Raw genomic sequence first — 25,438 nt, forward strand, 5'->3', positions numbered from 1 at the left:
GCCTGGAGCCTGCTTCCGATGCTGTGTCTCCCTCTCTCTCTCTGTCCCTCCCTGGCTCATGCTCTGTCTCTCTCTTTCAAAAATAAAATAAACATTAAAAAAAAGAAAAGAAATGATCAGCCGTGTGATTAGAAATGTAGCTTGGAGCAGAGCACACACATCCCTAAATGCGATAACTACCTTGACCAGTATCTGTCACCAGCCGGTTCGCCCATCTCAGGCTGCTGGGAGCACTAGCTGCCAGTGGTTCACGTTACATCCTTCTCCAGAGAACTGCCCTTGCCTGAAGGGAGTCTCCTAGCCCAGAGATGCCAGGGTGTGATGCTCCCCCAGGGAGGGAGGTGGTCAGCTAATGAGGGCTGAATACAAGTTAGAAAAGTCCTGGACGCTTGCCCGAGATGGGGCAATCCTGCAGCATGGCACACACTTCAGAGCTCCCTGTGGGGTCAGGCAGAAGCCAGACTTCGCTGGACACTCATCTTTGCCTGGCTTCTTCCCCTGCCCTCTCCCGCTCCCCTTATTCTCTCACAGATGTCACTTGAGAGCACTGTCTCAAAAACCACGTGCATCGGAAATCCCATCTCACCGAACAGAGAAAAAAGAGACTAACATAAGAATAGACTCTTAGATATAAAGAACGGACTGGTGGTTACCAGAGGGGAGGTGGGGGGACCATCGGTGAAATAAAGGGGATTAAGAATACACTTATCATGGGGCACCCGGATGGCTCGGTCGGTTGGGCATCTGACTTCAGCTCAGGTCATGATCCCACAGTTCGTGAGTTCAAGCCCCACATCGGGCTCTGTGCTGACGGCTCAGAGCCTGGAGCCTGCTTCGGATTCTGTGTCTCCCTCTCTCTCTGCCCCTCCCCTGCTCGCTCTCTGTCTCTCAACAATGGATAGATGTTAAAATAAATAAATAAATAAATAAAAAGAATACACTTATCATGATGAGCAGTAATATATAGAATCGTTGAATCACTACATTGCATACACCTGAACTAATAGAACACTGTACGTTAATTATACTGGGATTAAAAAATAAATAAAAAACAAAGAAACCCCATCTCAGGTTCAGCTTCTAGGAAACGTGAAATAGGACAACTGACCTGTCCTACAAAGTTATCCTTATGGGGTCAGATTTTTCAAGAGTCGTTAAAGCGTGATACACATGACATTAGGCATCTCATGGTTAAAAAGTAACAGCTCTGAGCTGGGGCAGCCAAGGTGACCCTCTAATAGTGTCCTCAAGGCAGTTTTACGGCATTTATGCTTCTGACCCATGGAAGAGCCATTTCAGTTCATACCCCAGTCATAAAATTACTTTTCCATCAAACCAAAGTGCTTATAACCCCTTCCTTTACTGGAACTCAGAACCCGGAGAGAGAGGAGAGAGACAGAGAGAGAGAGAAATGAGGCTAAGCTATAAAATTATGAAGACAAGTAGTGAGCTTAGATTTGCCTTCTGGAGATAGACAATTAACATGACACGTGAGCTCTGAATCGTATGGCAAAGTACATTCCAGTAAGAAACACTGCAATTTTGATGGGGGAAATGTGTTAATGGATCACTCTGGCTTCCACAGCACCCGGTATACTTAATCTTCTTAACGACTTGGTACAACTTTTCCCCCCAGAACCTAATAAGTTTGAAGTATATGTGTGCCTGAGTTTCCTAGGCTGCCGTAACAAATGACTGCAAACTTGGCGTCTTAAAGCAAAAGAAGTTTATGGGGCGCCTGGGTGTCTCAGTTGGTGAAGTGTCTGACTCTTGATCTCGGCTCAGATCAGGATCTCACAGTTCGTGAGTTCGAGTCCCGCGTGGGGCTCTACGGGGGCAGCACGGAGCCTGCTTGGGGTTCTCTCTCCCTCTCTCTCTGCCCCTCCCCTACTCGTGCTGTCTCTCTCTCTCTCTGTCTCACAAAATAAATAAAAATTAAAAAAAAAAAAAAAAACAACCCAGAGTTTATTCTCTTATAGTTCTGGAGGCCAGAAGTCCAGAGATCAAGGCACGGACAGGGCTGTACTCTGTCCATCTCTGTAAGGGAAGATCCAGGCTTTGCCTGGTGGATGTTGGCGTTCCCTCTCCCCTCCTCTGTCTTCACGTGGCCTTCTGACTGTGTGTGTCTTCTCCTCATGGGTCTGTCTGAAATCTCCCTCTGCCTCTCTCACAAGGACATCTGCCATTGGATTTAGGGCCCTCCATAATAATCCAGGCATTACTTCATTACCTCCTTAATCACATCTGCAAAGAGCCTCTTTCCAAATAAGGTCACGTTCACAGGTTCACAGATGGACATCTTTTGGGGTGCTATGTTGGGGTCAACTACAGTGTGTGTGTATGTGTGTGCACAGCCGCACCAAGATAGAGAGGGCCGTGCACCGTTGAGGAATCTAACCAGGGCAGCACTTACGCACCGTACTCAACTCTGAACGCCCACAGTCTTGGCTCTTTAGAGGCAGCCCGGAAGACCCTTGACGAAATTCAGGTTCATAATTTTGCCCGAGCACAGATTGCATCACATGTGCGATGAGGTGAGAGCACTACATGGAAATAGAAACCTGGTCATTGAGTAGTCACCCAACACCCACCTGTTAGTGCAGCTTTTCTGTGCTCTAACCATGTCAATGATTCTCATTATGCTCAGGTGTGTTTTATAGGGTGGCATGCTATGCTACGATGGGATTTGGAGTGTAAGGATTTAGAAAGGTCTTTGATCTTTTAAGAATGCTGAAGGTCATGGCGCGCCCGGGTGGTTCAGTCGGTGAAGCGTCTGACTTCGGCTCAGGTCATGATCTCACAGTTTGTGGGTTCGAGCCCCGCGTCGGGCTCTGTGTTGATGGCTCGGAGCCTGGAGCCTGCTTCGGATTCTGCGTCTCCCTCTCTCTCTGCCCCTGCCCTGCTCACACTCTGTTTCTCTGTCTCTATCTCTCTCAAAAAAACCAAAAAAAAAAAAAAAAAAAACCCAAAAAACAAAAAACCAAGCATTTAAAAAAAATGCTGAAGATCAATCGTCTATGGGAAATTTTCGGATAGTGGCACAAAGCACATGTCCGGGCTGAGACAGTTGGTGACAGCAGGAGACAGGCCAGTAATTCCCAGCTAAGGCCACTCCTTGAAATAACTGCTATCTATTTATATAAGTTAAATATTTGTAAAGTAAACTGATTTCAGCTGAGGCAGAAAACTACTAAAGAAGTATTTGAAACCGTTTATGCTGCTTTTTAAAATACAGATGTTCTATAAAATATTTTAAAAAACGAAAAAGGAAAAAGGGGGCTCCTGGTTGGCTCAGTTGGTAGAGGGTGTGACTCTTGATCTCAGGGTTGTAAGCTCGAGCCCCACAATGGGTGTAGAGATTACTTCAAAATAAAACCTTTAGGGGTGCCTGGGTGGCTCAGTAGGTTGAGCGTCTGACTTTGGCTCAGGCCATGATCTCACGGTTCCTGAGTTCGAGCCCCACACCGAGTCTCTGCCATCAGCCTGTCAGTGCAGAGCCTACTTCGGATCCTCTGTCTCCCCCTGTCTCTCTGCCCCTCCCCTGCTTGTGCTCTCTCTCTCTCTCTCAAAAAATAAATACAACATTAAAAAAAAAATCTTTTGAGAAAATACAGATGTTCTGACATCTTTGAAATATTATGATTTTAAAAAGCCTCACATATTGCCTGGCATATTTTTCCTCGCATATCATTAAAGGCACTTCAGGAAAACAAACAAAAAAGTTTAAGAAATTAATTACTGCGCATAAAGTGATATACAGCCGTGATGAAGGAAACAGTGAATTGCAAAATAAATTGCCTCACTAAATTACTTTCTTCTTGTATTTAGACTGCAAATTACACCTTGCACCTTCTTTGAGGGCCGTTACAATAAAAAAAAAAATATGTGCATTAATTATGTCTGTGTGGTAACCTAGGTACAAAGAAACTGGGATTGAAGAATTAATTCATTTTACTGGCAACAATGGGTTGGCTGGAGAATTACTTTTCCTGGGATATTAGAAAAATAGGCATAGTGCTTTCCGTCTCTATTACAGCACTTTTCCTACTCAACCTGAAAAATTGGTTATGTAAAAGCAATGTTCTTTCGCACACAATGACAAACTCCTCGAAGTCAAGGACTTTAAGATTTCTCCCCCACACCTCCCCTCTCCTTTGCTAGAAATGCCCATGTGCTGCTTAGCGCTGTGTATTGTATGTAATAGATACCCAATAAATGATGGCTGCAATGCAGCCCATATCCCAGGAAGATAGGGGGCTAACCCGCAGTTGTAGGCAAGTTATAGACCTCAGGGATGTTTGGCACTTTGGGGAACTATCTACCATTGCCCTTTGAGGACCCATCTTTCTTTCTTTCTTTCTTTCTTTCTTTCTTTCTTTCTTTCTTCTCGCCTATTTTTTCTGTTTTTGTCTTTTGTCTTCCTTTCACCTGTCTCTTCCCTCCTATTTGCCAAACTCCAGATGTTGAGATTTAAACCCCCAATGTGATGGAATTTGGAGGTGGGGCATTTGGGACACCATTATGTCGCGAGGGTGGAGCCCATGTGAATGGGACCGGGTGCCCTTATAAAAAAGATCCCAGAGCACTCCCTAGCCCTTTCGGCCAGGTGAGGACGCACGGAGAAGATAGCCGTCTATGAACCAGGAAGAGGACCCTGGCCAGACACTAAATCTTCAGGTGCTTTGATCTTGGACTTCCCCGTCTCCAGAACTGTGATCAGTAGACGTTGGGTGTTTATAGGCCACCTGGTCTGTGGTATTTTATTCTAGGAGCCCAAACGGACCAAACCAGCATGCCTTGGGCTGCCTGCATGATCTAGCATCCAATAGGCTTTTCCTAGGCTCGCAGGTGCATTGTCTGGACCTCAGGGAAATTCTGGGGCAGGCTTCTCATTTTATGATTCCATCAAGAACCTGATCGCCCCTACTCAATGGCACTGAGGGAGACGGTGCAGAGGAAGTAAGTTCCAGATCAGAGCTTTACAGCAAGTTTTGTTCCCTGCTGATATGCCACCTTGCATGTGCTTTTGTGGCACTACCAGGAAATAGAGGGGACGCAGAAATCAACACGGAGGGAAGAGATGCGAGTTTTGACAAAGGAAGGAGGAGCTCCGGGAGACTAGAAAAAGTAGAAGGAAAAATTAAGAGGGAACTCAGATTGATAATAGATTAACTTCTTAGCTCAGCTTCTCTAAGCCAAAATTGCAATTTTTGTTCAAATCCTTCTAGAACCGATTAATAAAACATGTAGTTTCCTCTACATTTAATAACTTTTGGGTTTTCACATTTGTGTTATTAATGAACACTGAATTGTAACTGTTCTAGTCATGCATGAATATGAAATGGTGCATTTGTGTTATTCCAAGTGATTTTGCGGACCCTTTTCACCCCGAACCCTCAGCCGTAGGAATCCTACCTCTGGGTTTGCAATCATAGCCAGCACCACCTTCCTGGCCTGGCCAAGACAGCACACGAATCCTCCTCATATTAGGTTTTGTCTACTTCGCCTTGGACTCTGAAGTCTCTGTTCATCCCCTAGAATCATCCCCTCCCCTTGAATGCGGGCTGCACCTAGTGACCTATAGTGACTTATGTACTTAGCGACTTACTTTGAAAAAATAGATCATGGCAAAAATGATGGGATGGAACTTCTGTGATTAGGTAGGTTACAAAAGACTGACTTCTGTCTCGCTGCTATCTGCTTTCTTGGCTTGCACACTTTGATGACACAAGCTGTTTTATTGGAGAGGCCCATGGGCCAAGTTACTGAGGGCCACTTTGGCCAATAGCCAGCAGGGAACTGAGGCTCTTTAGTCCAATGGCCTCAAGGAACTGAATCCTGCCATCAACCAGGTGGGTGAGCTTAGAAGTAGAGCCTTTCCCAGTCAAGCCTTGGGATGAGGGTCACCCAGCTGACACCTTGACTGCCCCTGAGAGACTCTCACGCAGAGGACTCTGTTAAGTTGGGCCAGATTCCTGACCCACTGAAACTATGTTATATGTTGTTACTTTAAGCCGCTAACTTTGTGGGTAATTTGCCAAGCAGCAGTAGATAACCAATACAGACCCTGAAGCCATACTCTGGATCTCGGCATACTTGGCCGTCACATTTTCCAGTACCTAGAAGGATACTGTCATGGATATTTCCTGAAACTGGCTGGCCAGTGTCTGACCCTCTTTCCTAGTCCTGGGAAATCTTCAACTCTGGGCATCAGTGGCCCTTTTTCCACTAGGGCAGTGTGTTCTAACGTTTTTCATGTCATGCCAGGCATAGAAAATGAATACGAGAGGCGCCTGGGTGGCTCAGGCGGTTGAGCGTCCGACTTTGGCTCAGGTCACGATCTCACAGCTCGTGAGTTCGAGCCCCATGATGGCTCAGAGCCTAGAGCCTGCTTCCGATTCTGCGTCTCCGTCTCTCCATCCCTTGCTTGCTCACACTCTGTCTCTGTCTCAATAATAAACATATAAAATTTTTTTTAAAAAAAGAAAATGAATATGAGGTGTAAAGTACTCTATGAATGCATGAGGCTGCTCAAGGCCGGGAAAGACCAGCTCTGTGGGCTCCAGGCGTTCAAGGGCTACCCTCTATAACCCACCCATAGAATAAGCTGGGAATCTCTGCTCACAGGGAGCCCCTGGTATGATCATGCCACCTAGGCTTTGCCAACTTTGAAATCTGAGTGAGTGATGAGCAGATTGGAGGTCAGAGAGATGAGAGTCCAGGCAGTGGAGGTGGCATCTGATTGATGGTGGCTGCTGTGACCAGTGGTGGGGCCCTGGCCTGACTACCTTTGGCCTTTGTTTTCAGGCTTGTGTCAATTCTGAGAACCATCCGATATCTTTCCAGTAAATTCTTTCTGCTTAAGAGAGCCGAACTGGCTCCTATTGTTTGCAACCAAGAACCTCAGCAGAGAGATACATATCAATATTATTGCCATACATGGCAAAGGCTGAAAACAGGTGACAAAAGTGGTGGACAAGTTCAAGGCTAATGGATTTTTACCACATATATCTCTATGTACAAGCTGAATGTTTTCATAATTAAAATTTACTTTTAATCATGTATGATAATTACCCATTACAGAAACATCTTGTGATTTATTTATTTTTTTTTCCTTCAACTCTTTTTGGTAACAGTTGGGTCCGGGTATGATTATTGGGTAGTCATTTCCCATGTAGCACATCATAATCTCTTTTCCAGGTCTTCAAAACCATATTTTTAAGGGGCCATATATTTATTTCACACTATGCCCGTGCAAGAGGCCTGGAGGGAGGTCTGAAATTGGGCCCAATATCCACTGACTAAATCAAGAGAAAGGAGTGTCTGTTTCTAATTGGTTGGCCTCCTTCTCCTGGCAATTCTGCTGCCCAGCGGGATACATTTAAAAAAAAAAAAAAAATTCAAACCAACGTGCTAAACACACTCCTGCAGTCCTACTTCTACTGAGTGGCTTGGAGCGCATTTATTCTACCTTGATTAGCCAACATTTAAATAGAGTGTGGCTTACATTGGACTCGTTGTTACTGTGATGTAAATGAAAGTTTTAGAACAATTTAAATACAATGACATCCTGTAATTTAAAGTGCATTGGCTTGGAAAAAGTCATCAAACAATAGGTTACAATGATCAGAAATTTTTATTAAAGAACAAGAGGGCATCAAGTTGTCTGGGTAATTGAGGGAGAAATTAGACTTGAATGACTTTATTCGTTCTGGCCAGACATTAGGGGCCTTCAATTAAATCACCATTTACCTACCCTCTTCAAGACAAAATGAATACTTCTCTATTCAGCAAACTATTCGTTCCTTGCATATTTGGACAAACAATTACCACCACAATATCTTTGCAAGCAAACAAAATACCAGAATTTACATCATGTCGTTTACACGTGTTGAGATCGATTTTGCCAGCTAAGGAAAGGATAACCCAAACAAAGGGAAGAGAGGAAAACAAAATAGTAATGCTAGGATGGGTCAGAGAGCAACACTTGGCAAGTTGTGCCAAATTAGTCGACCAAGCAAAGCACTCTATTGGGAATTGCAAAGTAGGAAGTCCTATTTTTGACTCTGCTGACCTCGGTGAATATTTCCTTGTTTTAAAAATGTGCATAATTCTTTGCTACCTAACAAAGAGGCCTGTTATGAAAATTAACGAGTCTATAAAATGTTTTGACGTCTCTAGAAGCCCTTTCTAAATCCACACTATAATCTTGTATTCATATAGTTCGTGTTCCTGCTCTTTGAAGATATGCCAGTCTTTATTAGTATTCCTGTGCCACCTTCCACCACTCCAAGTTCACTTTAAGTCCTCATAAAATTAATTAATCAAATGACCACTATTTTAAGTGGGGAGACTTTGCCTTCAGAAATGGTTTCCAGTCCCCACATGCTAAACGCTGAGGTATTAAGTCCCGTGCAGAATAAAGAGCAAGTAGGTTCACGGAGAGGGAGGCGGCGGACAGGGACCTCGCCCCGTCCGGGGCAAGCTCGGCCGGCAGAGCCCGGGCAGCCCGTGGGCAGTCTCCGGACTGCTCACCTCGGGGACCCAGCGGGGCCCCCGGAGCCCGAGCCTCTCCGTTCGTCCCGGGAGCCCGCGGGCCGGGCTCGCGGCGGCCCCAGCCGGGCTCGATTACTTTCGCCTGGGCGAGAAGCAGCACCGCCGCTCCAGCGGGAACCCTACGGGGGGGGGGGGGGGGGGGAGGTGGGGCGACGACAACAAAAAGAAGTAAAGTAGGAGGAGATTCTCCCGGGAGGGCCAGGGCGGGGGGGGGGGGGCGGGGGAGGCGGCGGGCTCCTGGGAGGAGGCAGGGACCGGCAGAGGGACCCCGCGCCAGTAGCCCCGCGCCCCGCCGGGGAGAAGCGCTCCGCCGCCCCCGCCGCGCGCCTCGCCGCCCCCCCGCCTCCCACTCCCGCGGCCCGCGCGCCGGGACCCCCGCGAGCCCGCCCCTCGCCGCCCGCGCTCCCCCCGCCCCTCGCGCCTCCGTCCCCGCCCCCTCGCCCAGCGCCGCCCGCGCGCAGCGTCTCGCGCCGGCCCGGCCCGCCCGCCGGGAAACAGCCGCGAGAGCAGCGGCCGCGGCGGCCGCCACCGCGCCTTCTGCGCCCGCGCTCACGCTTCGCCCCCGCCCTCGGCGCCGCGTCCCGGGCCCGCGCCCCGGCCAGCGTTCTCTCGGGGCCTCCCCCGGCCCGCCGCCCGCTCCCCCGTCTCCGAGCCCCCCAACCGCCGAGCTCTTCCCTCGGCGCGCGGCCCGCCGCCTGCTTCCGGGGCGGGCGGACTGGGCGCCTGGTGCCGGCGGCCGCAGCGACAGCGCCCCCGGGAAGCAGAGGAGGAAGGAGAGAAGAGGTGGAGGTGGCCGCAGGCTGAGTCGCGGCCGGGATGTCCGGGCAGCCGCCGCCGCCACCGCCGCCGCCGCAACAACAACAGCAGCAGCAGCTGCCGCCGCCACCGCCGGCGGCCGTGGCCCCCGTCTCCGGAGTCGTCCTGCCGGCGCCCCCGGCCGTCAGCGCCGGCTCCTCTCCGGCCGGCTCGCCCGGCGGCGGCGCGGGCGGCGGCGGCGGCTTGGGGGCCGCGGCGGCCGCCCTGCTCCTCCACCCGCCGCCGCCGCCGCCGCCCCCCGCCACCGCGGCCCCGCCGCCGCCGCCGCCGCCCCCGCCGCCCGCCTCGGCGGCCGCCCCCGCCAGCGCGCCCCCCGCGCCCCCGGGCCTCGCCGCGGGCCCCGGCCCGGCCGGAGGCGGCCCGGCCGCAGCCCTGGCGGCGGGCAGCAGCGCCGCGGCCCCCTTCCCGCACGGGGACTCGGCCCTGAACGAGCAGGAGAAGGAGCTGCAGCGGCGGCTGAAGCGCCTCTACCCGGCGGTGGACGAGCAGGAGACGCCGCTGCCGCGATCCTGGAGCCCGAAGGACAAGTTCAGCTACATCGGCCTCTCTCAGAACAACCTGCGGGTGCACTACAAAGGTACTGGGCGTGTGTCGTCGTGCGGTGGGAGTGGGGCCGCTGACCCGACGTGTCCTGCCGCCGCCGCAGCCGACTCTCGACCCGCCCCCGACCCCCTCCCGCCCGGGGCCCTCCGAGGTGACTCGCCGCCCGTTCGCGGCTGCGAGGGTGGGACCGGGGTCGCGGGGAACGGGCGAGATTGTTGGTTAAGGCAGGTGAGTAGCATGTCCCTAGGTGTAATGGAGCCGGTGATCCTAGGCCAGGAGTGGGACACCTTGAAGGAATCCAGGATGACAGGACATAACTCGCTTTCCGATTTCCCTTGAAGATAAATCTTAGGGCTTGGGTGGAGGAATCCACGGACCCGGAGTTGGGTTACATTGTTCTCCAAGTGGTGGTGATGGGGTCAAGCGTTCTCTTCTTACGTGGGGGGTGGGGGGGGGTGGGGTGGACAGGCACGATCCTGAGGTATGATTTCTAATTAAGGGAGATCAGGGATATATAGGGGGAGGGGTAATCAGTGGAGGATTTTGTCCAAAATTAGGCCAGAGATTGTCTACGGGGACAAAAGGGCAAGGGCCCCAAGTTTGCCATCAGTGTTTCTTACTCAGAGCAACTGGGAGGGGAAGAGGTGAAGCTCAAAAGTAGGTGTTTTCTTAGGGGAGCAGAAACCTACCACTAGTGATTGGAAATGCCCTATATTTATGTGCTCGTGTTATATGAAGTCTAATTGAAAACGGATATTTAAAAATGTTATATAGCATTTTAAAGAAAATGGCTTTACGTTTTACACCTGCAGTTAAAAAAAAAAAAAAAAAAAAACAACAGCAGCCTTAGGCTTGTCCCCTCCTCCCTCACCTATCTGTTAAAACAAAGCTTTAAGCAGATCAGTTTTATATGAAATTATCAATTGCTCTGACAATTCTTGAAACGTAGCAGCCTAAATGAATAGCATGAGTCGAGTTTACTTGTCGGGAGAAAACAAAATCTAACGTATGTCTGTCTGGAAGCAAATCCAGTTTTTAGGCCCCAAACCTGAAGCAAGAGCTTTTACATTTCAAAGCAGCCTCGTTTTGATTGGCTACAAAGGAAGGGGCTTCATCAGATCCTAGTGACAGGGGATATAGAGGGTATAAACAGTTTTTGTGGATAAATTCTTGAAGTACACAGGACTAAAATCGGAGAAGAACCTTGATAAATAAGTTACTGTTTGATCAGAAAGGAGAATGGCGGCAGAAATCTAGCAAATGGTTTGGCTGGAAAGAATCACGCACAAAAATAGGCCTTGTTGCACATTCCTTCTTTTTCTCCATAGATCCACAGAAGTACTTTTCGTTTTAAATACTGTGTTCCTTATTCTAAATGGCTGAAAATGACCTTTGCTTTCTTTTTAAGTTAGGACATTTCGTTCATGCTCTGTGAAGGCTGTTATTTAATTTTGCGTTTTACTTCGTGTGAGCTGTGCTGTGCTGTGAAGTGTTTACTTCTGATCTGGCTACCGGAGAGCTTTTTGTTAGACTTGACAAAACTTTATCTTAAATTTATGGTTGATGGTTAATAGTTAGCTTATAAAATCAGAGGCAAGCGATATGGAAAATTATTGAACAAAGAATCCTACCTTTCTTGAGTCCCGCAGTCATTTGTGATTTTAGGCATGTTCCGGGACAGGGCCTCAGTTTCTTCCTCTGAGAGTTGAGTGAGTTGAGCTGGATGGTAAGGAAATTTCCAGCTCCGAATTTCCGTGAGATCTAGGATTTCTGATTAGAGTCTCTTTAGCACTGTAACATGCCTCGATTAGTTTTACTGACTCCTTTTACGTAAAATTGATGATTTGGGTCAGAGAAAAGTGCATGCTTGTGTGAAATTGGTTGGAGTTTGGAATATTTATGATACTGCTGTCTCCCATTATTTTTCCTGTTGGCCTCTTACTACTTTTTTGTTGTGTAATACTAAGATTCACTTTCTGGAAACTTCACTCTTTTATAAACACAAGGCATTATTTCTGGAAGAACAGATTTTGTTGTTTGTCATCTTTTTTCTTTTCTGTCTCTCTCTCTCTCCCCTTTGTCTCTCCCTTCCCCCTTGTCACAGTCTCTCCCCCCCCCCCCCTTCTACTGCCTCTTCCTCTTGTCTTGTTATTTTAATGTGTGTGAGGTTTTGTGTTGTTTTTTGTTTTTTTTTTTTTTTCCTGTTGTTTTTCTGTGTGCCTTCTGAGTGGACCACACCAAAGTACTGGGCAACTCTGTCCCAGTAAGAAGGGAAGGGAGCAAAGGGGGAGTGTCATAGGTATTCAGGATAAAATATTGAAGTCCCCAAATTGGAAGAGTGAGTTTTATTTGACATATCATTGGGCTGCTTTGATTTGGACAGAAGCACTTTCGCACCCTTTTAGCATGAAAACCACTGTTGATAAAATATTTTTGCATATAACGGAATTTGAAAAGATGGGTGTTATTTTCCAGAAGGATAAGGATTTTTCTTACCTTTGAAATAGAAATACGTTGGCTTCTTTTGCTCTGAACCATGCTCAGTTTTTAAGATGTTATTCTTCTGAGTCGGAATTACTGTTTTGGAAGCCATATGGTTCCTTAAATGATTTGAAGGGATTCATGTTAAACAATGCCAGACATGCAGACAAAGTTGATCGGATTGCAGTGGAATAGCAGGGTGTGTGTACTGTGTGGTAAAATTTTAAAAAAGACCCTTTGCTTAGCAGTCACACACCAACTGGTGAAACACTCAGGCATAGCCCCTTTTATTTTTAAAACTCTCGTCAGCCTTGAATAAGTACGAATGTGACAAGCTTAGACTCCGTTATAATGAGAACTTTATTCCAACTTAAAGCATTTTAATGCATATGACAATTGGATTCAATTAGTCCTAAATGCTTCAGTTACAGATTGCATTTTTATATTTGTGAAGTTATCCCATTTGGATACTTTACAAAGCTTTTTAATACACACAAGTGTCTTGGTGGACTTGGACAAGGTAGTGGAATTCTCAATTTCAGATATGAGAGAGTGGCAGCACCTGGAGGCTAGGTGTTCCCAGTCACAAGTAAGCCAGGCCTGGAAACTAGTTTTCACCAGCTCTAAATTGAGTGCTCTTTCCAACCCTCCAGTATTGCCTCTTTCAATTTGTATGAGTTTTAGTTATCTCTAGTAGATATAATCCAGTGATCACATTTAGAACTTTTTGAGGACTAGTTGACGTTAAAAGTACTTCCTCCAGGGGAAAAAAAAAACGTGGTCTGGAACACACTAATGCCTTGGAAAAGTCCAGATGCTTTGATTATAGCAATTTATGGCAGCTTAGCAGAAATGCAGGATAAGTGAAAGTTGGAAATAAGTAGCTATGAACTAGTGAATTGCTCTTTTTGATTGAGGCATTATTAACAGCATCTAATGAAATAGCTTGACTTTCTGGTGTGCCTCACTCCCATCCCTCTCAGTATGCCCGGTCATCAGGCCTTTGACACTTCTGAAATTTAATTACTCACTGAATTCTTTTGTGCTTCTTCAGGTTGAAGAAATATCTTTATGATATTTGCTTGCCTACCAATACGAATGTCTTTCAGGACTTATGGGGATGATAGAAAAATGTTCCCTAATATCAAAGAATTTAAAAACCAAGCTGAGCTTTTCCCAGGGATCTCTTTGCCAGTATTAGGGAAATTGAGCTTTAAAAATGGTAGTTGAGGGGCGCCTGGGTGGCGCAGTCGGTTAAGCGTCCGACTTCAGCCAGGTCACGATCTCGCGGTCCGTGAGTTCGAGCCCCGCGTCGGGCTCTGGGCTGATGGCTCAGAGCCTGGAGCCTGTTTCCGATTCTGTGTCTCCCTCTCTCTCTGCCCCTCCCCCGTTCATGCTCTGTCTCTCTCTGTCCCAAAAATAAATAAACGTTGAAAAAAAAAAAATGGTAGTTGAGGGGCGCTTGGGTGTCTCAGTTAAGCGTCTGACTTCGGCTCAGGTCATGATCTCACGGTTCATAAGTTCGAGCCCCACGTCGGGCTCTGTGCTGACAGCTCGGAGCCTGGAGCCTGCTTCAGATTCTGTGTCTTCCTCTCTCTCTGCTCTCTCTCTTTCTCTCTCTCTCAAAAATAAACATTAAAACAATTTTTTAAAAATGGTAGTTTATAACTACAACAATTAAGTGAACCTAATAATCACAACAATAGAAAAGTAGTAGTAATGGCATTCATTGAGCAGTTGCTATGGTGCAGATATTCTGCTAGACAGTTTGTGTTTATGCCCTGCTCTCTGTTCATTCATTTATTCAACAAGCTTTTATTTATTTATTTATTTATTAAAAAAAATTTTTTTTTAACATTTATTTATTATTGAGAGACAGAGCACGAGCAGGGGAGGGGCAGAGAGGGAGGGGACACAGAATCCCAAGCAGGCTCCAGGCTCTGAATGGTCAGCACAGAGCCCAACGCAGGGCTTGAACTCACACTGTGAGATCATGACCTGAGCCGAAGTAGGATGCCCAACCAACAAGCTTTTAAGTGAATGTTTACTTTGTACCAAGTTCTAGGCACTCCAAGGTGATAAGATAGTGTCTTTGAAAGCACGTGTAAAACACTCAAGGGTAGTAAGGGAAGTGTTAGAGTCCTGTGGAAGAGTGGAGGGGCATCGACCCCTGGTTGATACTGGAAGTGATAAAGTTGGTGAGTCAGGGACAGCTTTTGGGAGGGATGAGGCCAGTGGTCAGTCTGGAAAGATGAGGAAATAGGAGAAGGGGCGTTAGGAGTGAAAATGCATAACTAAGAGCCCAGAGGAGAGAGTTACCCTGTATGTTCAGATTGACCAGCAGGTTTGGTTTGTTGGAATTTAAGAGTGTGTGACAAGTAGCAGCTGGGAAAAGATCATGAGAGGCCTTTGGAATATTTTACCAAGCTTAGATCTTCTTCTCTAGGACATGAGGAATCTTCAAAGGATTTTTTTTTTTAATTTTTTCTTTTAATATCTTAGAGAGAAAGAAAGAGAGAAAATGAAAGTGTGGGGGAGGAGGGGCAGAGAGGGAGACACAGAATGCGAAGCAGGCTCCAGGCCCCGAGCTGTCAGCACAGAGCCTGATGCGGGGCTCAAACACACGAACTGTGAGATCCGGACCTGGGCTGAAGTCAGACCTTTACCCGACTGAGCCACCCAGGTGCCCTTCAAAGGACTTTATTTATTTATTTTTTTAATGTTTTCTTTATTTTTGAGACAGAGAGAGAGAGCGTGAGCACGGGAGGGGCAGAGAGAGAGGGAGACACAGAATCGGAAGCAGACTCCAGGTTCCGAGCTGTCAGCACAGAGCCCGACGCGGGGCTCGAAATCATGAACCGTGAGATCATGACCCGAGCCGAAGTCGGACGCTTAACCGACTGAGCCACCCAGGCGCCCCAAGGTGCCCTTCAAAGGACTTTAACTAGGAAGTGACTGGCTTATATTTTCATTTTTGTCATACAAACAATTGGAAGATAGATTTAAGGAGTACAGGGCTGAAAAGAGCAAATTCATTTAGATGATTGTTTGGCAGACAGACCATAAGAAAGGCCTAGAACGTGGTCAGTGGTGGGATGGAGGAAAACCAGATTGGTGATATGTTTTAGAGTAACACTGATAGGAAGTGATGGAATGATGGAGACAGAAATCAAGGGTGACACTTGGGTTTCTAGCTCTGTTAGGTTCTTGCAAAGAACCAGGAATCAAATAATGATTGCAAGGAAGTATTGCAGTGTATTTGGAGATAAGTAGGATTGGGAATCTTAGTCATATGATCTGACTTCATGGCAACCAGCAGAACCCAGAGACTCCTTACAGAAAGAGCAGGAACAGATCTTCTGGAGTTAAGGTGGCTCCAAGTCACTGCAGTGGCTGGAGTTCATGACTTTTCGTTTTATTCCAGTGCCAAAGAGACTCAGCTACAGTTTCTAGTTTCTGGTTGTTTTCTTCTCTTTTCCTTGCTGACTGGTTTATCCTTTCCTTCCTATTTCAGATTCCTGAGGGACTTAGCAGATTGGCTTAGCTAATTGCCATCATTCTTAGTTGGGCGCAGCTTTTCGTTGCGTGCTGTGGTGTGAATGGGTGGCCTTCACGTCAGGTGCTAACCTGTGTTGAGTCAGCTGTAGAGGTGAGAGGCTACTGATGAAATACAGAACACCCTCCGGGCATAAGGAGAGTGGGGCCCCACTTGCAGTAGGGATAGCGTCTGAGGCCCTTTCTCCTAGGAAGGGTGGGCATACACGGTAACTGACCTGAGCTTGGGAGAGAGGTCTAGGTCGTGACTGATCTGGGAGTCCCCTTTAGGTGGTGGTTGAAACCCAGAGAGGGAGTAGATAAAGTGAAAACAGTGGGCTAAAGATGGAACCCTGAGCAACACCAACATTAAAAGACCGGGTGGAGTCCAAGAAGGAATAGGTGAGAGGTACCTGAACAGGGCAGAGTGTGGTGTCCCAGAAGCTGAGCAGAGGACTATGAGAAATGAGGAAGTGACCTCAAGTGTCAGGTGCAACAGACAGGCTCAGTGAGACAAGGCAAAGTTTTCCACTGGATTTGGAAATTAGATCATTGTGACCTGAGGACAGCAGTTTGAATTTAGTGTTGGGGGGCGAAGATCAGAGTAAATAGTAGGGACCAAGCAGAGGGGATAGTGAATATAGATTACTCTTGAGAAAATAAGTGAAGAAACCTGGAGGAGGATGGAGGTTAAGGCAGGATTTCTTGTGGTTGTTGTTGTTGTTGTTTAAATGGTGGATGGTGGAGTTACATCGCGCCTGGTGATTAGCGTCTAACACCAGCATAGAAGATGAAAATCCACATAATCAAAATTATCCCTGAACACTCCGTTGGAAGGTACTGTGTTCGAGACTGTTGTATCATTTCCAAGTTAAGTCTCGTTTTCGCTTGGCGGTGTGGGTAAAACTGAAGTGACGTGAAGTTGGATGAGAGCGTGGCGTTAGTCGAATGTACGGAGTCCCAGTAAATGTCATGTCCAAATTTAATGGACCTTTTGACAAAGTTACTGTCAACGCTACTTGCTTTTATTACCGTAAAAAAAAAAAAAAGTTCATTATACTTACTACCAACCCCAGTGCATTACTGACCATGATGTGGCACCGAAGCACGGGGGATTCTGGGGACACCGCCTTTACAGATTGAGAGGAAGGAGAGTGACGAGGGGAAGGGGGAAGAAGAGCTTGGGAGGCTGACGCCGCTGGCCTGCGGGGAGGAGGGCGGTTCCGGAGCACAGCGCAGTCCGGAAGAAGAGAGGACATCCCACTCCCCTGAGACTCCCCCGATCGGGGAAGAGGTGAGGATTGCTGTGGACGCCGACCAGTTTGTAATAGGAGAGTGGAGACGAGAACATGACCGTGCACTTAGCGGAGTCCCAGTGTACGATAAAGGAGGCGAGGCGGTTTGCTCGCATCGGTAAAGTGGGTGGTGACCTTAAAGTGGGTGATGAGAATGTGGACCGGCCATCGAGGGGAAGGGGGCACAGGCCAACTAAAGCTTTCTCAGTACACCGTAGACAGCAGTGGGCGAGCCCAGCCGACGTCATTCCTTCATAGTGGTGGCTGTGTGCGAGGTTGTTGGACTTGACTTGGTAGAGGCCAAGTGCCCCCGGCAGGAGGAGGGAAGTGGATTATAATATTGATCTAAGGCTGTGGTTTTGCTGGTTGCGTGTGGCGGAAGGATAGGCGTGGGAGAGAAATCAACGATATTTGAGAGCTTTTGAGTGATTACCACGTAGCCCGTCCCGGAAGAGGAGAGATGGGGCGGAGCAGAGCGCAGCCGGGGGAGCAGGGCTCAGGGAACGGGAGTTGGGAGTTCCCGTTGATCCCTTGATGTTGAAGACGAGTGTGGACCAGGAATGTTTAGGAAGGGGAGAGCAGAGGGAGTTGTGTCCTAGAGGAAGATACAGGCATTGCAGCTCCTGTGCCAAAAATGTGTTCCTGGAAAAACCTTAGGTTTTCCACAAAATTGGGCACTGAAGGTAACGGGCCTTATGGGAAAAATAGGGCTGGGGCAGACTACTTGAAACCTATGGAACTTTGTAACCAGAGCCCCACAAAAATAACGGCCTAGTAAAACAGAAGCCCGGTTAAATTTCTGCTGGCGTTTGTGTCCGGCATCACAGGCTGCAGCCTGGAGCCCTGGGGTTTGGGCTTCCTTCTTAGAGAGGTAAGCGCTTGACAGCCGTCCGATCAAAAATAAAAATCTGATTCAGGGTTTAGCTCTTTTCAAATCCCCGCCCCTCCTCCCCCCTTCCAAACAAAGGAAGAACATACAAACTCGAGCTGTTAGGATGGCTGAAGTCCAAAGAAAACCTGACAATGCCAGTTGCTGGTGAGGACGTGAGAGCGATGGGGGCTTGCGTCCTGCCGGCCGGGAGCGCGAAGTGATGCGGCCGCTCTGCACAGCGTTGGGTGGTGTCTAACAAAGCTAAACGTAGCTTCACCAGCAGTTGAGCTCCTACCCAGCTGACTTGAAAACTTGGCCCACACAGAAGGCCGCATGTGAACGTTCGAGCGACTTCTCCCATAATTGCCCCGACGGGGAAGCAGCCAAGAGGTCTTTGAGGAGGTGAACGGGTGAACTGTGGTACATCCATACAATAGAATATTATTCAGTGATAAAAAGAAATGAGCTGTCCTTCCGAGCAAGGGCACATATGGATCTGAAATGCGTATTGCTAAGTGAAAGAAGCCAGTCTGAAAAGATTACGTGCTGTATGATTTCAATTACCTGACCTTCTGGAAAAGGCAAAAGTAAAGAGATAGTAAAAAGATAAGTAAGTGGTTGTCGGGGCGTGAGGGGAGGGGAGTGGGGGGATGGGCAAAGCACAGGGGGTTTCTAGGGCGGTGAAGGCACGTTACTGTAACGGTGGACACATCACACTGTATTTATCAAACCCACAGAACTTTACGGCCATAAAGAGTGCACTTTAATGTCTGTACGTTTCAAAAAAAATGTATTAGGAGAGAGGGGGGAAATCCCAGGATAAAACGCAGAATGTGACAAACCGGTCTAACTGTATTACAAATCCATGGAATAGCCTTGGAGAAGAGGGGGAAAGGAGCTGCCCCAGGTAACTTGGGAAACCGATAGTCTGTAAAAGTAAAGGTGAAAGAAACTACAAAAGCACTGAACTTTTACTGATCAAGTTGTGTCCCATGGGGATATGGATTAACAATTCAGACGCTATTATACATGTACTGGAATTGCACAGTTAAATGGATGGCGGACGGTGGGAGCTAAGTTTCTTACTGTTGGGGTGGAATTTTACAGATGAGCAGAGAGAGAAGGTTAGAATGATCTGTGTGGTAATAAACTTGGAGACCTCAGCGTGACTTCATGTTTGGTTTAATACAAACACAGATGATTACATATAGAAACGTAGATACATGCAGGGTGTGTGTGTGTGTATGTGTGCATACGTATACATGTACGCATGTACATGTAAGGGTTTAATATACATCCATATATTTCCCTGCTCTTGTCAATGAGCAAGCCTAAAAGCAGTGACACCCCAGTAACAAGGAGCACACCTGATAGCTCGATCTTGGGTTCTGATGCTATTTGCCAGTAAAAGGAGCGAGCCCCAGGGCTCCTCGGAGAATGGCTCATTCTAGGACTAGGGTGGGAAATACACAAGATGAGCCTCCAGAGTCTTCTAGGGCCAGAAAATAGCAAACAGCAAGAAGCGACATAATGGAGGTATGTCAGGGGAGCCAAATGAAAAAGCTCCCAGAGGCTGGGCAGTTTGAGCAGCAAAACAAAGTAGTATTGAATTATAACACAGAGTATAAAGTAAATATGCAAGAGACGCATGAGTCCATACCGATATAAATAAAGAGGGAGTATCTTCGTACTTTTTGATCAGTGTCGCGCTTGAATTTTTCCCCAGATGGCTTAATGCCGTGGCAGGTGTAGCTGTTCCTGAGGCCACTGAACACTGGACACCGTAGGAATGCACTTGTAGAGGGCCCCAGGTTTTTTGACTTAGGAGTTTTTTTTGCATGTTGCTAGGCTTTGCTCTTTAATTCATTAATGTACTGGGAAAAGCTGTGTTATGAACTAAATGACTTCTTTATTGTGCTGACATCATTCCTGTATTTATCAAGTACGTGTGAGCTAATTTGTATTCAAGAAACGTGTTTTGTAGGAGAACACACGTCGTTAGAATTTCCTGTTTCTGAGGCAGAATAGTTTCAGGTGCTGTCAGAATCCAGAGTGTGGCTCCAGGAAGGAATGATTGGAGTTAGAGTAGGAGGAGGTCAGTGGAAGTAAAGAGGCCCGGGAATTAAAATGTGAGAACAATAAGATAATCACGAGTAAGTGTGGAGCGTGTAAGTGTCTGGGACAAACACGTGTTGCTAGGAGGGCACAGAAGAAGGAGGTTAGACCCAGTCAGAGGCTAGAGGAAGAGTAATTGAGGAAGAAAAAGTTGAGCGGAGAGCTAAGGGGCGAGCTGCTGTAACTAGGTGAGGAGGAAGGGGAGAGCTTTCCAGTTAGGGGGAATGGTTTGGGTGAAGACTGGTCAGGCCAGTGTGGCCGGTGCTGGAAGGCGGTGGAAAGTGCTGGGGGGCAGGCCAGATCGACAGAGTTTTCAGGCAGTGGTGTATCTTTTTCCTGGCTGAACGGGAGGCTGGTGAGAGGGAGTGTTAGCGGTGTGAGGGGATAGTGGCACTAGGAAGACCGATTGATATTTCCAGAAAGGCAGTCGACTGCACGTTGGGAGAGCGGAGGGGGGTGAGAGGTGGGCTTAATTCAAAACCTTGTCCTTGCAGTTAAAAGGAATCGACAGGTTGTGAAATGAAAGAGCTAACCTTACGGTTTTGAAGCAGTAACTGTACTTTGTCTCTGAATCCTATAGAAAACACGTGACGCTGAAGACTTTGTGGGTTTAAAAGTTTATCCTTTGGTAGTGTGAAGTAGTGTTGTCTGGTCACGACAGAATTTAAGGTAACAAGCTTCCTGCCGATGAGCAATTACTAGAAATAGGCCCTTCGCTATTGATATTACGAGTCTTACCTAGGAGACAGTACGACTCCTTTAGTCTGACATCGCAACTTTTTCCTAGGTCTTTCCATTTAAGTTTAATTTAATTTAAAAATGAGACCAATTCTTTTTAACATTTACGGAATATTTCTACAGCGTCTAAATAGAACATAATATAATAGAATCTGGAAGATTGATGATTGTGTAGTTTACAGTTATTTTTGTATAAGAGGAAAATGTAGGGCATTAAAAAAAAATTTTTTTTTAATGTTTATTTATTTTTGAGACAGAGAGAGAGAGACAGAGCATGAACGGGGGAGGGGCAGAGAGAGAGGGAGACACAGAATTGGAAGCAGGCTCCAGGCTCTGGGCCATCAGCCCAGAGCCTGACGCGGGGCTCGAACTCAAGGACCATAAGATCGTGACCTGAGCCGAAGTCGGACGCTTAACCGACTGAGCCACCCAGGCGCCCCAGGGCATTTTAATTCATATATGGATTTAACACACAACTCTACTAATTAGGGGCAAGTTATACCACCTCTGTAAGAGTTTCTCTATTTTTACTTTATGTATGTATGTATGTATGTATGTATGTATGTATGTTTTCGGGGTGGGGGCTGAGAGGGGAGAGAGAGAATCCCAAGCAGGCTTCGTGCTGTCAGCATGTGATAGTGTGGGGCTGGGTCTCACGAACCGTGAGGCCATGACCTGAGCTGAAATCAGGAGTCAGGTGCTCAACTGACTGAGCCACCCAGGTACCCCACAGTTTCTCCATTTTTAAAGTGAGGTTAAATGATACCTGTTTCACAGATGTTGAAGGAGAAAATCTATATACCAAAGCACCTAATTCTTTGGGAGGTTGTTCACCCTCAAATACTAATTTTCTTTCTCTTTTCCCATAGAAGTAGCAAGAATAGGAGCTAGGAATACAAGTGAAGTGATCCCAGGATGCTCATTGAACCCTTCCTGTGGGTTCAGAGCTCACACTGGATCAGACCTCTTGAATTTAAATCCCAGCACAAATCCTGGTTTGGAATTCTCACACAGCAGTATGATCTTGGGCGAGTTTCTTCATCTTCCCTTAATTTCCTCAACTGTGAGATGATCATAAATAGTACCTACTTCAGAAGTTGTTTTGAACACTAAACGAGTGAACAAATATGGTACTCTCTGAGAAGTGCCTGTCACATAACACTAAATGTATGTTGACTATTGTCATTTATTATCATCATCATCATCATCATTTTTTAAGTTTATTGTGAGACACAGCAGGAGCAGGGGAGGGGCAGAGAGAGAGGGAGAGAGAGGATCCCAAGCAGCCTCCACAGTGTCAGCACAGAGCCTGATATGGAGCTCAAACTCCAGGACCGTGAGATCATGACCTGAGCCGCAACCAAGAGTGTGATTGCTTAACCGACTGAGTCCCCTGGCACCCTGATTATTATTATTGAATATATACCTTGCGACTACTTTATCCCTCAAAGTTTTGGTCACTTCTCTTCCAGAAAACCAAAACTAAAAGTAAAAGTTGATTCAGGACTCCAGGGTTAATCAGGGTAGGGTTTCTTTAGATTTTTTTTTTTTTTTAACTGTCTGAATTTTAAAAGTTCATTTAGTTCACCCTACCATTTCCCAGGCAACTCAATTATTTGAACACATTCTTACTGAAAAACAAATTTTGCTGAAACCATAATTTATTAAATGTCTCTTTAAGAATTGACTGGTATTCTACAGATTGATGTGTTTTGTTTTGTTTTCCTTCTGCCTAGCTCGATGTAAATCTATTAGCTAACATATGTTAAAGCGGTTTTAGGGGCATCAGTATATTGCTGCTTCCATTTTTATCTTCCTCACCAATTTTATCACCTCTCAGTGGTCACCACTTTTGCCCATAACGTACATACTTAAGAGATCTGTGGACACAGGTTTTCATGGTAACAGAAAGGAGTGTCTGAGATCACTCAGTTTCTTTTGGGCCATGTGAACACATGCTAGTTTGCTTTGCTAGTGTAAGCTTACCTGTTTAATGATGTAATTTGATTAAGGTGTATGTATGGTAAGGGAAGCTGTCTCATTGGTGCGTGAGAGTTATTGTACAGCTAAGAGAGAATTTTCTATTTGAAGAAGACATTTATTTAGTTTTGAAACATGGTACATTTGAGAACGGGAAGTTTGCAACCCATGAAGGTCATATTATAGTGTGACTAAAGGGTAATGACCTAAGTTTGTACTGGGGGAAACATATTTAACACCGAAAAAGAATTTAGAGTGTTGTTTCTCAGTCCTTTTGGGGATTGTGGAGAGTTGTCTCACTCTTGAGTACTTTCTGCCATCAACTTACGTTTTTCTTCTTTTGTGATTTTTTTGGGCATATCTTGCTCAGTTGATTTTGTTCACATGCTAGCTTTAGGCTAATTTGTGTCTTGGGCAAGGGACAGAGGAGGCGATTGTAAGGGAAGGAAATCCTCCTGGATTAGAATTGAGGAATTGCTATTTTAAAAAGTTTAAAAGCCATTAGCTAACAGATTCCCTAAAGATTTCAGCAGTGGTATGGTGTTAGATTTCTTTCTTTAAAAAGAGAGAAAGAAAATACAACTAGAGTTTAGATATACTTCTCAGTAGGCTATAACTGACCAAAGAAATTTTATGGATCAGACTTTGTATAGAATGAATGGTAAGAGTATGTCAAAGAACAGACTTGTAAATTCTTTTTTTTTTTTTCTTTTTAATGTTTATTTAGAGAGAGAGGACGCATGTGTGCACACATGAAGTGGGGAGCCAGGTAGCGGCAGAGAGAAAATCCCAAGCAGGCTCTCTACGCTCAGTGTGGAGCCCCACACAGGGCTTCATCTCATGACCCATGAGATCATGACCTGAGCTGAAATCAGGAGATCACCCAGGTGCCCAAAACTTGTAAATTCTTCAAATAAGAAAGCTGCTCTGCCAAGTCCAATCTAATTATATAAAACTTCACTTAAAACTAATACCCTGTGAGGGGCTCCTGGGTGGCTCAGTCGGTTAAGTGTCCGACTTCGGCTCAGGTCACGATCTCGCAGTCCATGAGTGTGAGCCCTGCATCAAGCTCTGTGCTGACAGCTCAGAGCATGGAACCTGCTTCAGATTGTGTCTCCCTCCCTCTCTGCCCCTCCCCTGCTCATGTTCTGTCTGTGTGTGTCTCTCTCAATCTGTCTCTCTCTTGTCTCTCAAAAATAAATAAACATTAAAAAGAAAAAAGAAAATTTAAATAAAATAATACTCTATGATATAGATGCTTCTGGTTTAAAAAATAGACCACTTGACAAAAGAGTGGGAATAGTATAAATTATATGCAATTTGGATCTAATAAAATTTCATCTTTTTCAAATGCAGCCTTTTTTTTCTCTTAAAATATAGTCTACCCTAAAATATTTAGTTTGGTAGGTTCTATGTATTCAGATTCTTAAAGTGTATTAAATTTAGTAATAGTGTGAAAAGTCCCGGGGCTAACGGGCTGTTTTGCATATTGATTTGCGATAATAAATGTTTCACTAAGTCTTTATAATGTACTGATGGGAGCAGAAACGTATATATCGTTCTAAAAACTGTATTTTTCCTGAATTGCTTAAGATTTTTGTTGAATATCTCATTTGAGGTGTTTTTCTCCCCCCTTCCTGTGTCCTATGCAGGTCATGGTAAAACCCCCAAAGATGCAGCGTCCGTTCGTGCCACGCACCCAATACCAGCAGCCTGTGGGATCTATTATTTTGAAGTAAAAATTGTCAGTAAGGGAAGAGATGGGTAAGTGTAAATTTTGGTGGGACGAACTGTTGGCTGTTCTTGCATAATTATTTTGCCTTGATTTATAATAATTGTGATGTAACTGGAAAACGGGGATCTTGGAAGTTTTGGTAATCGGTCAAGTAGGATCCGAACGTTCCACTGTAGCAGGTTGGATGTAGTTCTAGTTCTGTTTAAATACTGGTTGAAGCTAATACCTGGGTTGGTGAAATAACAAAGTTTCTCTGGTGGGTTTGTCATTAAGTTGGAGAATTGGAATTAAACGACAGGGAGACAGTGACTCATTTTCCATGCCTTGCCTTACACTGCCTTTGTCTGAATTCTGTTGAGAATTTAAATCTTCCCAGAGCTAGTTAACCAAGGCCAAACGGTGATTCATAGGTATTTTATGGGGGTTAGGAGTTTAACTTTTGGGTTTAGATCAGGGAAGTGTATGTTTATATGTTCTCAGCTGGAGGTGATTGGCAGGGATTAGGATGTGGTGGAACGGCCTCCAAATGAGATCTCCACGTAGATGTAGATCCTGGAGGCAACTTTGATAGCATTGCTTTTCAACTTGGGATCAGTGTGTTCTGTGTGTGTATACATTAGAGTCACTTACGGCACTATTGGAAATGTAGTAGCTTGGGCCTTATCCTAAAAGTTCCTAAATCACTATTTTCAGAAGCAGAGCTTAGGCAAGATGGGCATTCTGAGTATGCTTTGCAGGAAATTTTGGTGCCTATCTCTGATTAAGAACTAATTA

At 46.1% G+C, this 25,438-nt stretch overlaps 1 protein-coding gene across 1 annotated transcript in view; it reads left to right on the top strand.

Annotated features, from left to right (window-relative positions):
- Nucleotides 1-9,126: 9,126 nt before the first annotated feature.
- Nucleotides 9,127-25,438, top strand: part of RANBP9 (RAN binding protein 9) — a 91,971-nt gene continuing 75,659 nt past the window's right edge. The window contains exons 1-2 of the mRNA XM_045497356.1: nt 9,127-9,949; nt 24,582-24,693. Of these exons, the coding sequence (XP_045353312.1) occupies nt 9,373-9,949; nt 24,582-24,693 (689 nt within the window). The 5' untranslated portion in view covers nt 9,127-9,372. The remainder of the gene's footprint in view (nt 9,950-24,581; nt 24,694-25,438) is intronic.

This window comes from Leopardus geoffroyi, chromosome B2 (genome assembly GCF_018350155.1).
Source record: "Leopardus geoffroyi isolate Oge1 chromosome B2, O.geoffroyi_Oge1_pat1.0, whole genome shotgun sequence".
In the NCBI taxonomy this organism is placed as follows: domain Eukaryota; kingdom Metazoa; phylum Chordata; class Mammalia; order Carnivora; family Felidae; genus Leopardus; species Leopardus geoffroyi.